Consider the following 18,343-nt stretch of genomic DNA (forward strand, 5'->3'; position numbering starts at 1 on the left):
ACACAGATGAGGACCAAAATAACATGAAGACCAGTCATTTAAGCCAATGCAACATGAATCTTGAAGGTTTGAATAGGATTGGTTATGAACAATATGGAGTTTGGGTTTTCTGTGTTTTTATGATGACTGGTCTGTGTGAAAGCTGTTCTTACCACAGGCTGTTTAAAGAGATAGATGTAGTGACTATGAGTTTACGCACTCAATTTGTGGGTTGCTATTTAAAAACTTCGAGTCTAGCATCATTGTCGTCAACTTTTTGTCATTGCTTTGCTTTGTTTCTTAGACACTAGTTACCAAATTTGGAGGAGAGGGTGGAATTGCTTGGTGACAACACACACTTGCACAATACAAAACAAAAACCTTAGAGCAATTCTTTTTTTTCTTTTTTTAGTTCAGTTCAACTTTCTTTATATACTGCAGCACCAAATCACAACAACATTCACCCCGAGGTGCTTTATATTGTAAGGTAAATACACTACGGTAATGCAACAATAACCAGAAGAAGTGAAAATGTGTGATGTTTTTAAAATAAGTCTACTGGGTTCACTCATCTAACCTAGACACATGCAAAATTAAGTAAGCAATTTAAACCCTTCGCTTGTACATGCATTGCTTCACTTCTGTGCATCTTTTGACTAATACAACAGGTCTGCAAATGTGTATCAGTGCCTATTCTGTCCTCCAGCCATTTGTAGGCGCTATTTGGAAAAAAAGGCAGAGCCAAAATCGTTTACGCATGCGCATATGGTCTGTTTTTAAACTTGAGGAGTGAGGCGGTAGACATTAACAACATTTGAAATTAATTGAGTTCATTACTTTTGTCCACAATAAATCGTTTCTCTGATGGATTTAGACGGTGGGACGTACGAGCCGGGATTTGTTGGCATACGGTTTTGTCAAGAATGGTGAGCGTTTGTCTGTTTTAGAGGACGTATACGTTGACGTAGCCGGCTAGCTAAGATAAGCTAGACGCACATTAACATAATATTGTATGAACTGAAGGAATACGTACGCATAATTGAAATGAAAACCCATTAACCACTTGGCTTTGTCTTCCAGTAACAACATGTTGTATCCTAAAGAAGACAAGGAGAACCGCATCCTGCTGTATGCCGTAAGTTTGTGCTCCTCACGTGTGTGTTAACCAATAAGTATTAGTGCTACTTTCTTTTAAGTTAGCTAATCCACGATACAGCAACACTCTTCTAACAGTCCGGATTATAAAACGAATGGTTAAAATTACAGCTTTAGTTTTAATTTTTCTTAGTTTGCTTATTTTACACCCCTTATGTTACAATCGGTGAATACAATCAGAGTTTATAGCACATTAAAAACTAGTTGACCAAAGTGCTGTAGACGCTATACAATGAATATGTGTGTGTGTGTGTGTGTGTGTGTATATATATATAAGAACTGAATGGCTGAATCCTTTGATTTTGGGACAAGGTTAACAAGCATCACTCACTTAGAGATGAAAGGGAAAGGAACCTTTCTGTCATGGTCAATAGTAGTGAGTGGAAAGATGTATGAAAATATGCTTTATCAGTTTGTTTGTAATCATCCCAAACCAATGCAATTACAGATTTTACACAGAATAATCTCAACCATGGACATAGTTTCAACCCCAGTCTTTTGCTTGAAATGCAAGGCAGAAATTAGTACCCTAACTCATTGTGTTTGGTGTTGTCATAAGCTGCAGACGTACTGGTCTAGTGTATGATTAGAAGTGAAAAATACATCGAGGCTGAAAACAGAATATCTTATGTTCATATCACGTTCAAAAGTCCAATGCTTTGTAAAACTTTGGAACCCTGTTTGATCTACTTGAAAACTGATGTCTACGATCTTGGTGTTGGGATTTTTTTTCTAAAGGTTGTGATAATGCTGGGCTGATTATTGCATATTATTGTTGCAGTTGCTGGTGTTTTATGTGAGACTAAACTAAATTAAATAATTTGATATATTACAAAATATAAGAAATAGCTCTAATATATACAAATAGCTTAATTATAAAAATCCAGAATATTACAGAATACAGAATTACCGAATTTTTAAATGCTGCAAAACAGCTGTAAAACTTTATTATTTTCACTGTAGAGGATGTAACTATTGCACGGTGTACTGTACATTAGTTGGAGGAGTTGTACAGGCAGGAGTGATTTCCTCTAGGACTGGGTATCATCACTGATTTCTAGAATCGATTCGATTCCGATTCACAAGGTCCCAATTCGATTCAATTTGATTCGATTCAATTTAAATCTGGGAAATTTTGCCTCAGACAGTCAGAAATATTATAATTCAGATCAGTACATTTACATATTTTTGTATCTATAAAAAGGAAACTGACACTCGCAAGACTTTATCAAAGGTGTGAGCATCACAGCAGATGCCTTTGTGTCAAAGTAACTGAGGATAAAACACAGAAAAACATGAGGGTGATTTTCCTGGGCTGGGATTTTATAAAAATATTCTGCAGTACATCAAAAACGAAAGAAAACCATTAATTAATGAACATTACCTCTGAAGTTACAGCGGTTTTATTACAGACACAGCTAAACGTTTTGCATTTTGCATAATTTTAAAAAGTTTACATTTGTTCAGAAGCCTATTGAACAGCAGAAATTAGGTTTTCTTTTCGGAAGTAAGTAAAAGGGAAAAAAACAGCGGCCGACAGCGCTGTAAACAACGGTAGACTTGTGCGTAGCAAGCAAGCGAATAACGCAGAAAACAGATTTTTAGACGGGAAACTGTTCTTGAAGTACGGAGAGAAAGCGAGAGAGAGAGAGCTGTGCATGAAGTGTGGTGGAAGCAAAAACGGCAAAAGTCAGAGGGAATTCATGACGATGTTTTTGTGAAGCGTAGTTTGGATCTTCCTTTGCTGCTGGTTCAGTCAATATTGTTTGGAGAGAGATAAAACTAACAGCTTTAGAATCAGCGCAAAAAGGGCGTAAACACAAAGCGCGGACCTGCCGAAACATCAGAATCAGCGAGCTGTCGGCTTTCAGCTCGTGTCCGTGCCGTCGGGTGAGAAAGGCGACATCTCACTGATTCTGATCCGTCGGCGGGTCCGCGCTTTGTGTTTACATCTTTGTGCAGAATCCGTGTTCCTGCTCTCAGTTACTGTTTTAGCTGTTTGGTGGTTGTTGAAATTTAGTGCGGTTTAACCTGAGATTCTGGTGTTTCGGGCAAAATAAATTAATATTAAAAAAATCGGTTCAGGATTTTAATGAATCGATATCACGTTATCCAAGCTAGAATCGATTTTAATCGATAAATCGATTATCAAAACCCACCCCTAATTTCCTCTGTTGTTCAGTGGTGCATTTGGGTAATCTCAGTCTCTAACTAAACATTCTCCTGTTACTGGCCATGTCATGGAGTGGGTGCCAGGTATTGTTCAGCACTGGGAAACAGTAAATATAATTGGGTTGAAACAAAACAAAACAAAAAAACAACGTCATGTGGAGGGAGGTACGCCTTCACCTTACCAAGGAGCCCTCATTGAAAAAGGCTTGTCTTAACAGCAGATCTAAAAGCACAGTCAAATATCACACCAAGATTCCTTGCAACCAGGTGATAGTAAAAAGCTCAAAGACTGATGGAGCTCTCCTTTCCATCTTAATGATTGGGATGCCCAGGAAAAAAAAAAAATTAATTCTGGTTCGTTTTTGTTTTTTGACAAGTTTATCTCCATCTATGATTGAACATCACTTAGACAGTACTACCAGAGCCTGAATACAAGCTAATTATCTGCAAAGCAATGAAAGTCGATGCTGTACTTTTTAAAAATGGGTTCCAAAAAGAGAAATATATAATGAAACGGGACCTAATACAGAACCTTAAGGTACCCCAAGTGGTTACATAGATGATAAATACTAACCTAAGTGGACAGAGAAACTCCGGACTGACAAATAGTTATTTAAGACAGCGGTCACCAACCTTTTCTGCACCACGGACCGGTTTAATATCAGACAATATTTTCACAGATCGGCCTTTAAGGTGTTGCGGATAAATACAACAAATAAAATGACACAAAAGCTGGGTTATTTTGTAAATATAATAATTAAATGAGGATTTACTGTGTAATTGTGTAACTTCATTAGCAGCGTCCTCCTGAAATGGGCCAACAACATTGAGAGTGACGTCCTCCTCTCTGCCCCTTAATGCTCTCTGTTCGCTATGGTAACGTGTAAATATTGCTTTCAAAATAAGACACACAACTACAACACGGGAAAAGATCTGGGGAAACCAAGTTAACGATAAAAATCCTGAAAACTCTAAATTTCACACCCGAGCCTCAACTCTCGCGGCCCGATAATAAACGACTCCAAACGACCTCTGATTTAAGACATACATTTTATTGTAATGTATTGTATAAAACGTTGTAAAACCATATGTAATGGAAGAGTTTAAAGGAAGATTGTTGTGATACAAGAAGAGTACCACAATAAGTCTGTAATTATTGTACTGAATGTCCTGCTCTTTAACAAAAAAATATCTTGATCTCAAACAGTGCAGGAACTGTGACTACCAACAAGAGGCAGACAACAGCTGTATCTACGTCAATAAAATCACCCATGAGGTTGAGTAAGTAACCACAATACAACATAAATTAGCAAATGTTTTATTTCCTCAATTTGAATAATTCGTCATTTTCCATTACAGACTGAGTCACACATTAAAGTGGGCGATAACTTCCTATTCAATCACTGCAGCACTTCTGAATGCAACCAAAACTGTTATGACATCTAGGGTTAAATGCGCTGTGTAGACCCATTCAGCCACACAGATTTGATTGATTTCTCCAAATATGTACAAAAGATTTTCTGTGTACAATTTCAGACAGTACAAAGCAGTGTTTTTATGTGTACTCACACATACTGAATGGTAGTGGTGCAACGGATCACGGTTGATCCGAAATCCGAACCAATCCCACTCCACGGTTCGGTACGCACGTGATCCGAAGATTCGAAAAAGAAAAAAAAAAGTATGTGTATGGTGCGCATGGTCAGTCTGTCAAGCGGTAGTTATGGCCAGCGCTAGCGGTCCAAGTAGCGGAGCAGAGGAGTTTGTGGCATTTAAGCAGCCCTTTGCTGCCCAGTCCGACCGGGCTAAAGCTATTACTAACGCTAATGGGGTTTTTAGCTGCAGACGGGAGGCCGTCGTCTGTTGTGCAAAACAAGGGGTTTAAACTGTGATGAACGTGCTTGAGCCACGCTATGATATCTCGTTGCGCGTCCACTTCAGTGACAAGATCGTTCCAAGCATGTATGAGCAGGAGAAGTTTAAAGTTATGGCTGAACTGTCCCAGGCATCTTCTGTTGCTCAAACTACAAATGGGTGGAGCTCCAGGGCAACGGAAAGTCACGTGACCGTGACCGCTCGTTATCACAGCGGAGTGGTAGATACAAAGCCCTGTACTGCCCTATAGATTACATTAGATTAGATGAAACTTTATTTATCCCTCGGATGGGTTCCTCCGGGAAATTCAGTTTCCAGTAGCACAGCACCAACAGAAGTTGCAGAATGTGAGCAGAAATATACCATATATACACATTTATAAATACAGAGAATACAAAAGGGATAAATAGGAATTAGAATACAAGGGAACGGCACATTTTAAGTATTGTGAGTCTATTACACTGTTGGATATTAACAAAAGCTATTGCACGGTGAAAAGGCACTACAGCTACTTGTTCCCCCCTCCTCTGTCCCCATTTCCCCTCCAGCGAGGAGTTAAACAGTTTGTTGGCGTGTGGGACAAAGGACTTTTTAAGTCTGCTGGTCCTTGACTTTGGGAGAAGCAACCTGTTACTGAACAGACTCCTCTGGTTGTTTATGGCTGTGTGCAGAGGATGCAGAGGCTGCCCAGCATGGTCCATAATGTCCATATTGCACCTTAATTTGTTTTTATATAAGTGCGTGGAATGAGTCTTCAGTTGAATGTTTTTTAATAGGGAAAATATACTTAAATAAGTAAACGGCGAGTAGAATTTTTGTCTTTTTTTTCTATTTTTGCTGATCCGAAAATTGATCCGATCCGTGACTTTAAAACCGTGATCCGATCCGAACCGTGAGATTTTTGATCCGTTGCGCCACTACTGAATGGCTAATCTTTAGGAAAAAACATTAGCATTTTTTGCATGTGGGCTTCCTTTTGTAGTGCGCACAGTACTAGAATTTTAGATTGCATTCATAGGTCATGTCAGTCGATGAGCTCTAAACCTCATGCTTTCATTTTTTTCCCAGTGAACTCACACAAATCATCGCTGATGTATCTCAGGACCCAACACTGCCAAGAACAGAAGACCACCCCTGCCCTAAGTAAGTTTTACCATACCTACTGACCTCCCTCAGCGCCCATGCTTCACCTCCTGTTGATGTTTTTAAGGGTATTTTGGGTCATTATCCTCTTCCGTTGTGAAGTGCTGTCCAATCAGTTTTTCAGGATTCAGCTGAATCCGAGCAGAGACTATAGCCTTGTTTGCTTAATCAATAAATTGCAGTGATCCAGTTCCACTAGCAGCTTTACATGCCCATGCCATAACACTGCCTCCACCATGTTTGACAAATAATGTGATATACTTCAGGTCATGAGCTACTACTTTTCTCTTCCCGTCATTCTGGTACAAATTCATTTTGGTTTCATGTGTCCAGATATTTTTTCCCTGATGTGAGTGGGCTCTTTTAGAGCGTGTGGCAAAATCGAATCTGGCTTTTTGCTTTTTGAGTGTAATCAGACGTTTAGACCATTTTGTGGAACCTCTGTATTTACATTCATGATAATAATGTCATGATCTTCCACTTTAGTTCTGACTGTATAATTGACCACCTGGCTGCAAAAATGCTTATCCAATTTTGGAGTAATTATGTTGTGTTGTTGTTTGTGTTTTTTTTAAAGGTCTGTAATTCCTAAGTGCTTCTACTGCAAAATATTTATTAAAAGGCATCATGATTTGTAAAACGGCATTGTTACCCATACACTTTTTAAGTAGCAAGTGAAATGTGTAATTCTAAAAATAAGTGCAGAGTCAATAATTACTGACACAGCATACTTCCTTATTTAAGCAGCAGAGCGTTGTTTAATCTGCATGTCTTGAAACTGATTGGTGCACATAGTCATCAATCAGTGAGACTAACTGAGCGTATGGTCATGCAAAACGGATGGAGCGTAGATTACATCACTGGGGTCTCAGCGTAAAAGCATTATATTTAACCACATCCCTGCTCTCGTGTGTCTACATTTTATAATTACTTTATGTCTCCTTGAGGCACACTAACAACATATCAAGTAATTATTTAGACGGTCACCGTAGACAGAGGAAATCTGGATAAAGGTTCAGCCTGCCCTGAAATAAACTGTTGGTGGTCATTGTAGGTTTCCACAAGCCATTTCAACTTTAATGGACTGTGGAATGAGATGTTGTGGCTCTGATGGTGGTAACACTTTTATAACGTTTTTCTTTCACCGTTTCTCTTCTCAGATGTGGTCACAAGGAGGCGGTGTTCTTCCAGTCTCACAGTATGAAGGCTGAGGTAATTGCAACCTATGCGCTTTCTCTATATCTGCACAAGCTGATATATATATATATATATATATAAAAATAAAATATAAAAAAATCTTTCCCCATGTCAAAAATACAAAGCTAATACATTCTTCTTAGCCCCTGCTTTTCAGAAGGCACCACATTATTAATCCAGAATATATATTTGAGAGAGGTATTTATTAAAATCGTTTGTTTTGACTGACACATTTTTGTGTGTTTCCCCACACAGGATGCTATGCGACTGTACTACGTGTGCACGGCGCCTCACTGTGGACACCGGTGGACAGAGTGAAGCCTTCTGATAATAAAGAGGTCTAGCACTTGCTTCTATGCTGTTGCTGTCAGCACTCGTACAGTATCAATCTGGGTCTGTGTCTACAGTGAATGCATTTGGCTTTATAAAATAGCAGCATTGCTGACCCCTCTGTTATTGTTGTATGGACACTCATATCTGTCACCATGTTGTGAATATAATGTCATCAGTTTTGCTGTTGTGCTTTTTAGCGCTTGTCATTTTCAAATGTGTATTGTTAGATTAAAACATGTTTTCAAACATCTCTTGAGTCTTAATAATTGTGAAACTCTTCATGCACTCCATCTCTGAGTGACACCCTGGCTACATTTTGAGAATCTTTTGTATAATAATAGTTATTTCGTTACATAATTAAGGTTATATCAAGACTAAGTAACACATAAATGTAAAACCAGGATACAACAGTTAATATAAAAGAGTTATTAGAGTTTGTTTGTTTGTTTTTAATGAATTACTCCTGATTTGGTCTGAGTCACTCAATCAGTATTTCTGGGTTTTTTGAGAATAGCAAGAATCAGTGATCAGATAATGCTCCTAAATATTTTTAACTATAGGCCGGGAAACCTCGCCAACTCGCACACAAGTTCACCTTCAAATCAAACCAACTGACTTCCAAGTAGAGAAGTCGGTATAGATATTCACTTCCTGTTTCCAGCCTAGACTGTTAATGATTAGTGGAGGTTAAAACCATGAAACACAAGACTGGTTGTGTGTTTTCCTTTGAGTCACAACAGCTGAAAATTTAGACCACAAATCACATGTAACCAGTGCACATCCCCAATATTCACAAAATGTCTTGAGACTGTAGCTGACTCATTCGCTTAATGCTGAACATATTCGCAGCAGAGATGAGCCAAATAAATGTACAGTTGGCAACTTTAATAAGAATTTGATAATGTAATCTACACGTCTTGTTATTTGGTTACTGTTGGGGGAAAACTCTGTAAAAGACCCAGGAGAAGTAAAGACACAATGAGACAAGATCACTTTTTATGCTTTAACGTGCACACGGGTAAGCTGTTCAGAACAACTCACAACGTGTACAGAGGCTGGGCACTTTTTATAGGAAAGACAGTGAGAACAGGATAAGAAAATACAAAACAGATAAAATAAACAACTCCATATGTGGCGCTAGTCTCGTCAGCAGAGAGCTGGGAGAAAGCTGTGAGAGATAAAATAATCTAAAACAATATGTCCCAAAACAGTATGTCTTTGCTGAGAAAGTCTAAAAAGATAATTCTAAACTAATCTAACCATAGACAAAAGGGCATCTTTGTACATTTAAAAGAAGGTAAAGAAACATAGAATCATTTTTCCTGTAACAGTTACAAACTCCATGTGGTTTTACCCATTATGTTATATATGTGTGTGTGTGTGTGTGTGTGTGTGTGTGTGTGTGTGTGTGTGTGTCAAGTGTGTTCATCTTTGGTAGCGATGAAAACCTTTGATTTCTGTCCACAGTCTTGTTGTTGACAGAAATCCTAGGTTTCTGTTGTTGTTTTAAAGTAATTAAAGATAAATGCTGTACAATCATTCCACCCTGGAAAAAGAACAGTCCAAAGAAGTCATTCAAATCCCCAAAATTCCCCTGAAATTCATGGCAAGTTTTGGATTTAGAGGGTAATTTGCAATGAGTGGATACAAACTTAAGACCCGAGCTGTAGCTACAGGTCTGCTCTCAGTCCAACTGGGAAATGCATCTAATACATTACATTAACAAGTAAACGGGAGTAATTTTTGATGAGTCAAGTCAGTTTCTTAAAGCACCAGTGACACTTCATGGACTTTCTCAGTTTTCAGACTACTCCTAAATTTGAAGATCATGACACGGCTTGTCTTTTTTCCTCCGTGCTACTGATTTTGTAATGTTAGTTAGTAGTTATGCGTGTGAAAAATCAGAGGTTTTCTCTAGCTGTGCAACATTCAGGAAATACTGTGTTGTACTTCCTTCTTTTTTAAGCACGTATATTCCAGACATCTTGTTGGGCAACTGTAAATTATTGCTCGGCTGGTAAAACTAGTGGGAAAATAACTCGTGCTCATTAAGTACATAATAGGTGTACTTCCCAAAACCACACCCCTTGAAACAGGCTCTTTGATAAAGGAGCTGCACTACTTGCCACGAGTTAGTCTGCTTTGTGGGACGCCATGGACCGACAAGGTATGGAAACAGACAGCTTTGCACTAAGGATGGTTTCTGGTTTACTAATTAGATTTTCTTTTATGAATGCTGAGTATCAATTTGATTGATTTCAATCTGTTTCAGTGAGCATTGTTTCAAGGCAAGAGTGGGGAGCAGCCGCTGCCAAACAAACCAAGGCTCTGAAAGGACCTGCCCGAAGAGTTGTTATCCACCACACTGCCTACCCAAGCTGCAAAGGCCTGGCTGAGTGCAAAGCCAGCCTTGTCAGTATTCAGAGATACCACATGAAAGACAGAAAGTTTGATGATATTGGATACAAGTGAGTTCCTCTGTTAGTGCACAAGAACTGTGTGCAAATGTTTGGTTTTGTTATCAAAGCTTACCTGTACTTCTTCAATGTTTAGTTTTCTTGTTGCTGGAGATGGGACTGTGTTCGAGGGTCGTGGCTGGGGTGTGATGGGCGCACATGCCAAGGACCACAACAGTGACTCACTGGGAATTGCCTTCATGGGGAATTTCAACAGTAAGCACTCCTTATTTTGTGTGTATCATATACAAGAGCATGTTGTTCAGGGTGTAGACATAAAATGATAAGGCTGGGCCTGTGTGTGCAATACAAACGTTAATCTTTATTTAGTAACCGCACCTTGTATCATAGGAAAAGATCATAAAAGCAGGGTAATTTTAATACAACAAGCACACACACACATTGGATATTGCACATTATTCTCCATATAATGATAAAGCTACTTCTTGTTTTCATTGCAGATGAGACGCCGAGTGAAAAAGCAGTCGTTGCGGTGAAACAGCTGCTGCAGTCTGGAGTTTCCGCAGGATTTCTACAGCCTGGGTTTGACCTGTATGGACACAGAGATCTGGGAAACACAGAGTGTCCAGGAGAAAAGCTTTACGCCGCACTGCCACGACTGAGGAGCACGTCGTGAACCTCGCAGACGATTTGTCAGTGTTTTGAGGAGAAATTGCACCCCTTCCTTAAATTGCACACAGACCCCATGACCAGCGTCTGTGAAGTAAGCAAGGTGTTAGGAGGAAGAAGCTTTCTAGATCCGACACTAATGCTCAGGTTTCTTTTTTCCTCGTCACATTATATGCATATTATTTGCACATTATTATATTTTTTATTATCTGTTAGCAGGAAGAGTCTGTTTTCACAGCCTGTCAGAGCTTTCTTTTACAGCAGAGGGAGCCGTTGCATGGGATGAGAATAACGCAGGCTTTATCTGTTTAGAAGTGCAACTGGAAACTCAATGATTAATTGGTTAAGAATTGACAAAAAGTCTTATAATTTAAAAGCTATGATTCTTATAATTGCTGTGTGATGTCAACATATAGAAAGCACCGTAAAGATTTCAAATTGTGTCACATTTGTTGCATCTTCGAGATCAGCAGACTAAGCTGAAGATCAAAGTAAAAGAAAATTCTATATAGAGCTATTTAAAACTTAGTGCTGACAACATATAGGCATATAGGGAATAATATATGGGGATTCTAAGTTATTGTGGACCTCTGACCTCTTCTACAAGGTCAAATTTTTATAAAATGTCTTGTATCTTTAAAGTTGTACTTAAAATTCTGCTGCCTTTGTTTGTATTGGCAACAATCAGGAAATAACTCAGGTGTATGGGGATTCGAAATATCACATTATAGTTTGGCTTTTAAATTTCACATCCGCCTTTCTTTTATGCTGACCTCAGAAATGTGTTTTATATTTAAAGAGAGAATTGAGACAAAGACAATGAGCTTCCTAGTTAGTTAGAAATATATTGTAGTATCCTATTATATAATAAGTTATTCATGTCCCATTATTTACAAATCAGTACCTATTATTCATTATCTACTTCTCTAAAATGTAATGTAAATGTATAAAGTAAACATCTGTCAAATTTCTCTTAACTAATTTTTTCTTAAAGGACGTTTAAAAAGAACAAAGAAAATAAAAAGAATACAATAAAAACACAATATTGTTCCTTTAAAAGTTAAAAACACACAAACTGAGCTGTCTTGGTAGAGGTTTGCAGTCTCAGAGTGCTTCTTTTTATTACTCGATTCATTGTTTGTTTGATTTTTTTTTTTACGTATGCGAGGAATTTTCTCTTTTTCTCTATCACAAACACCACACAGGGTGAAGGGGTTTTTTTTAGTATGTAGTTAGAAGAGTTAATGATAATGATATTATCACAATATCTGTAAGAAATTCCAAGAAGCTACTTGTCTAAGCTATCTTTTAGTTTGTTTATTGAGTGTTTTGTTTCGTTTTTGGCAAACAGATTAAAGTTAAAATAACAGTTGCAGAAGCCCGTGAGACTGTAGCCATAACTGTGCAAAAAGAACAACTACACCTCAAGGTAATGTAAACTAAAGGTGAACAAGACCAAACATCTGCCACTCAGGTGAAATAATCACTTGCAAGAGGCAGAAAAAAGAACGTTTGTGTGCGAGACCACGGGCTCACAAAAATAGAATATGTGTATTATTAAAATAATAATAGAGTTTTTTATCACAGTTAGCTATGCTGGCATATCGCAGCAACACTTGTTAAACCGCAGAATAATTATTAAGTATATTATTGAACAACAAACAATCTTTACAAGTCCTGTTTTCTCATGCAAATGTCCTTCAAATATCTCTGCAAAAAACACTGTAAACAACACAAGATATGGAATCAAGGGCATTGTAAGTGCTGAAACAACAATGCATGCTTTCTGCAGTGCCAGAAACATTCCCAACAAGTGCTCACTTGTGCAGCACACAGATTATGGAGGAGGGCCCTATCAAACAGGCTAAATAGCAAAGGTATTAGACTGTATGACTAATCCTTGTCTTCATGACTAATATATAGTAGACTTTATTGTTGTCAATGATCAGTGTAACTGAACAAGATGCTAGGGCACAGCTACAGTGAAAGTTCAATGTGTTCAGACAGGGAAGGGAAGTGCTGTGTAAGTTCTAATAGATTCATCAAATTAAATGGATTTCTTTCTTCTGTGAGAAGAATTTGAAACAATAATCCAACCAAGAAGCATGTATATTATTCTTTTATTATTATTACCTTGTCATTGTCGGAACAGATATTAGATATCACTGCACTGGCTATACATGAATCTTTTTAAATGTTTGTTGAGCAACAAACTTAATAAACTAAGTCAAAGTAACGCAAAGGCATTGAGTTTGTGTGTCACCCCTTCCAAGTGGTGAAAAAACAGATATTAGATATTAAATTATAAAACCTGATATGAATTTGCAGTGTGTGTGTGTGTGTGTGTGTGTGTGTGTGATGACCTTTTGTTCACTCCTGCTGCTGTTTGTAGAATAGAAAATAACACAAGGCTATAACTCATCGCCCCTTAGGCCCTGCTTCACTTTCTTGTGGTTGAAGGAGTGCCCACATCACTCAGGAACCTCACGTGAACTTATCGTTTGTACCGGTGTGACATGGAGAGGTGAAGGCCTTTCAGACAATAAAACAAGCAGGAAAAACTCATATCCCTGTCTTACATTCATTTACACCAGATCTATTTCATCCCCTTTCTGATGGAAAGGCATCATAGCAGAAAGTTATTGGCAGGATTTATTGACAGTCACATATTTAGAGTGAAGAAAAGCAATCTGACTTCTGCTTGGAGAGGAGAGCACAATGTAAAATATAATGATGTGGTTTTCTTTAAATGATCTATTCCTCCTTAAGTAGGAATACATACATCTGGCACTGCAGTAACATGCAAGTAGGGCACGTGAACTTGATGTATCGTGCCAAAGCGTGCTCAGCTTAATTCTAACTTAAATGCATTTAAACCAGGATGGGTGCCTTAAAAACAAGTGAACTCTGATAATGAGTTTATGAGCAGCCTAATGAATTTATATCATTAGGAGTGCTTGTACACACTATTAACATTACATGTTTCGTCATTTATGACCCCACAGGCTTCATTGCTACAGGACACTGCTTTAATTAGGTGCTATTTCAACAACAGCCTAGGTCATTAACGGGGCTGGAACTCATTCGTTGCCACCGGAGTCTCAGTCATGGTGGCCTGTTGCCTGCTGAACTTTAACACTGTTCTCAGCGACATGAACACTCCAAAGCATGTCCACAAAAAATCAAAACCTGGATACGTCATGTCTGAAATGACTGATGCATTATCACTAAAATAATCAATTCAAGCGAAACCTTAACGTGTCGACACATTTATCTGCTTTCTTCATCGGTGGACAACTGTTCAAACTAAGAAAAGTCAAGGTTAGCATTATGTAGCAAGTAACCGAGAAAACTCACTGTATTAGATTTAAGACAAGCATGGATTAAGTCAAATACACTGTTTAATTTGAAGTAAGGAGGCAGTTTTCAGTTACAGAGAATCTCTGGCTACTGTTTATTTAATTTTACCACATTTTTGCCCAGAAATAATAAAAAATTTTGCATCATAAAAGCTTGCAACTCAGAGCTGGTATAAATTACGAAATAACTGGTACGCGTAATAATCTTGCCCTTCATTCTGCGTTTTAGCCTGCTCGTCTTTGGCCCGTTATATACAGGATCATTCGGTCTCTACAGCGTCTTCATTCTCTTGATCGGCATTTTGCCAAATTGGCTCCTATGATGTCGATTAAGGTGCGCAAAGAGAGAAAGCAGAGAAGAAGAAAAACGAGAGAGAAAGATGAGGCCAGCCCAGGGGGTGAGGCGCGTGTGAGAGTGTTGAATTTCATGAGTCACGGAAGTGTTATAATTGCACCCCAGAGTTCACTGATCAGTCACATAGATTGACAGCACATCCATGTCATCCCGGGTTCAAGCCCGCCTTGGCACAGTGTGTTTGGTATCATGGCACATCCTTTCATTCTCAAATTATTATAGATTTTTCTTTGGGGGGGTTGATAGGTGCTTATGGGGAAAAAACATCACACGAGTCATATTTTAGTGCGTTGCTTTGATTTTATGGATAAAAGGCGTTTAACTCTTCACTGGAATAAATGAATTATCTTTTTACTAAAATAGAACCACTTGACTCAAAGTACGGACACATGCGCACAACACGTCCCAGGATGATTCTCTTTTATGCGCAGTTACAAAGTAAACACCAACTCGAGTCGTTTTGGAGGTAACGAGTCCTGAGCTGCTGTGATCATGCGCATTTGTTGTCACGCTGTCTGGCCCGTGCGTCTTTGGCTCTTTACCACTTTGAGTCGACGCATCTTTGCTCTGTGTGTTCAGCGGTGCGCTCTCCTGTGATCTCCGGACAGCTTTGAGAATTTCGAGAGTGTTTTTTAACCTTTGGGATGGAGATTGAGGATGTGAAAACTTCAAGCCGATTATTCCACAAGTCTTCATTCAGCATCAGCAGCCTGTTGTGGAGACGAGAAGGAGTGATGGGTGACCAGGAGTCTCCTTCTCAGTCCCAGAAAGTGCGCTCTAGCCAGCTTGCAAAAGCCAGCCATGATCAAAACTTTGAAAAGTCAAAAGAATGCGCCAAAGTGGAAACCAAAGCGGGGACTGTAACTGGGAGACGAGAAGGAAATAAGGAAGAATCGAGGAAAACCGGTGGGGCAGAAGAAAGCGTCAAACCCGAAAAACCGCCTTTTAGTTACAACGCGCTCATCATGATGGCGATCCGCCAAAGTCCCGAACGACGGCTTACGCTCAACGGCATCTATGAGTTCATCATGGAAAACTTTCCGTACTACCGGCAAAACAGACAAGGGTGGCAAAATTCAATCAGGCACAACCTGAGCCTAAACAAGTGTTTCGTGAAAGTGCCGCGCCACTACGACGATCCCGGCAAAGGCAACTACTGGATGCTGGACCCCTGCAGCGAGGACGTCTTCATAGGTGGCACATCGGGAAAACTGCGCCGCAGAGCCGCAGCTGGCTCCAGGACCAAGCTCGGGCTGAAGAGAGGAGGCGGTCGTGTGATGCCCTCGGGCACTGCAACCAGCGTCACTCTGGCCGCAGCCAGTTCGTTTTACTGGCCGGTTCCGCCGTTTCTACCTCTCCAAGCGCCGGTGCGCACCCACCTTGGCGCGGGGACATATCTGAGCGCGCACCCTCGCTTCTCCAACCACGCCACGTCAGTGGTCTCACAGCGGGCCCGACTGAGCGCAAACGCTGCGGACGCTGACCGGTTCTTGCAGACGCACCAGGAGATGTCTTACATCGGACTCAGTTGCGCGCAGTCCCGTCGCCACCAGATCGGCGCCGCGTGCACCGCCTTCTCCGCCTCCATCCCCGCGTGCACGCTGCCGCTGACAGACCCGTGCTCTTTTAACATGATCTCCGGACAAGCCAGCTACTTTTACTCTCACCACATACCGTGCGCCGCCACGTTTAGTCAAGAGGAGTGCGCCACCTCCAAGACACCAGCGGCGACGTTTTTACCCAAGAGCGGTCATGCAGACCTCGGAGGATGCTGCGGTGACTTTTCAAATTATTGCCCTCAAGTCAGCCCGAGCCCGTCGTCTTGGAATATAGAGAAATAGATACAGTCCCGACAGCCAGTGTGTGAGATTTGAAACATTGCTGTAGATAGTTTGCTAATTGTTGGAAACAAAAGGCAAAGCCAAAGAATCCCGATGAATGATAAAAATCCTGCAATATTTACCCAAATGTCTGCGTCACAGTGGATGTATCTAAGTAAAAAAAAAAAACGTTAATAGACTTGGATTATTTCTCAGAGTTGCAAAGTTTAAATGACCAAAAAATAAATGACGCGTGAACTATAAGTCTTAAAATACTTCCTCTGACAAACACATTTCCGAAAATGAGCAAAAAACAAAAGTGTATTTGCGTATATTGTGAATCCTAGGTTATGCGCGGATATGCGCAGATCATTTTTTAATGCAATTAACGTTCACCGAGTTTGCATCTGCTTCTGAAATTGTACTAGAAAAAATATTATCCTTTGTTAACTTTCCTCATCAATGATTTCCCACATGTGTGTTTATTGGTATCAAAAAGTGAAGGGTTTTTCGGCGCATGTCACCAGTTTTGGGTTGAAGGGAGATGAGAAGAAAACACGATTTTAAACATGAAATAAAATCGAAAAGTATAAAACTCTTGATGAAGGGAATCGCTTTCCCCAGCATGGTATCCAACACATTAAAATATTACTTTGGAAAGGTTCCAGCTTAATTTTAAACGAACGGGTGGAACCGGGGTTTTTTTTTTTTGTTTTGTTTTGTTTTGTTTTGTTTTGTTTTGTTTTGTTTTGTTTTGTTTTGTTTTGTTTTGTTTTGTTGTTTTTTTAGTCCGGGGACTTTTTAAATTATGAGTTTTCAGTTTGGGTGAAAATGTGATGTGAAAATGATACTTAAACTGCTCATTTGCTGCACTTACTGTCTTCGATTTCGTTAATGTTGCAACCATATATATATTACATTCCCATTTTAATGACCTTACATGTAATTAAACGATAAATAATGCATTTTTAATTGTGTTTTCTTTTAACCTCATTAAAAGCTACAGTTGTTGATTGTTCTTATTTGGCTGTGTTATTAAATGTTTCACCCTGGAGATTTGAGCCCGCACAATAAGAACTATATATAGACTGGATTGAGTGTTTTAAGGAAAGGTTGTGAGGCACAGAGGCCTCTGTGCTCTGAGCCATTCTTTTTTCTTTTTTTTTTTTGTTTATGAACAGTTCCACTAAAAAGGTTTCTCGAGGAGATATCGTGTGGAAAGGGTTGTGATGTAACCTCAACAGGTAGACATGGCATTTCCAGTCGCGCAGATCTTATTGATCTGTCTTCTGTTTCAACCTGCGCTGACATCACTGCCTGTTAAACTTTCCCTCACCTCTCCTCGCCGCTGCCCCCTGGAGATATAAATTAATAGATGTATGTGGATGCAGATTAGAGCAGATGTCTCTTTTAAACAAAGGGTTCTTTATCAAAAACATAAATAGAAAGAAAGAAAAAACCTCAGCCCGCCACCTTTCCAAAGCCAGTCACATCCTCAGTCACGTGTGGTTAAAGCAGACCGGGCTGGATCAGGTAACTTCACTGTTGCCAAACTCACCGTCTAGATAGATACAAAAGATAATATTTACACTTTGGCATGAAGGACTGTGGTGTGCAGAGCAGCAAGGGGGGGGGGGAGCTTAGCTGTGAAGCAACAAGCTTTTGGTGCAAAGTAGACTTTTGTATCCTGAGGCAAGAGTAAGAAGATACTGTTTGCTGTTAGTGTAATAAATAACATGTTTAGTTTGACAGCTCTACTAATAACCATAGAGCTATAATTCACCCTGCTACAATAAGGTTTCGCTGGTTTTTGGTGTGCAGGAGGCTGCAGAAATCAGGATGGCCTTTTCAAAAATCAACCAGAAGTTT

The 18,343-nt window shown here is 39.5% G+C and overlaps 3 protein-coding genes across 3 annotated transcripts; all 3 read left to right on the top strand.

Moving 5' to 3' along the window:
• Positions 1-666: 666 nt before the first annotated feature.
• On the top strand, positions 667-8,102 carry polr2i (RNA polymerase II subunit I). Its single transcript, XM_026193314.2, has 6 exons — positions 667-905; positions 1,060-1,114; positions 4,514-4,587; positions 6,250-6,324; positions 7,485-7,536; positions 7,777-8,102. Exons 1-6 carry the CDS (start codon positions 844-846, stop codon positions 7,837-7,839), a joined length of 381 nt encoding a protein of 126 aa, XP_026049099.1. The 5' UTR covers positions 667-843; the 3' UTR covers positions 7,840-8,102.
• Positions 8,103-9,861: 1,759 nt separating this feature from the next.
• pglyrp5 (peptidoglycan recognition protein 5) lies at positions 9,862-11,978 on the top strand. Its single transcript, XM_026193313.2, has 4 exons — positions 9,862-10,021; positions 10,127-10,322; positions 10,408-10,526; positions 10,772-11,978. Exons 1-4 carry the CDS (start codon positions 10,009-10,011, stop codon positions 10,945-10,947), a joined length of 504 nt encoding a protein of 167 aa, XP_026049098.2. The 5' UTR covers positions 9,862-10,008; the 3' UTR covers positions 10,948-11,978.
• A 2,169-nt stretch (positions 11,979-14,147) lies between these two features.
• foxg1c (forkhead box G1c) lies at positions 14,148-17,496 on the top strand. Its single transcript, XM_026193332.2, has one exon. The coding sequence runs from the start codon at positions 15,299-15,301 to the stop codon at positions 16,493-16,495; it is 1,197 nt and encodes a 398-aa protein (XP_026049117.1). The 5' UTR covers positions 14,148-15,298; the 3' UTR covers positions 16,496-17,496.
• The last annotated feature ends 847 nt before the right edge of the window (positions 17,497-18,343 follow it).

Source organism: Astatotilapia calliptera, chromosome 14 (assembly GCF_964374335.1).
Source record: "Astatotilapia calliptera chromosome 14, fAstCal68.1, whole genome shotgun sequence".
Taxonomy (NCBI): Eukaryota; Metazoa; Chordata; class Actinopteri; order Cichliformes; family Cichlidae; genus Astatotilapia; species Astatotilapia calliptera.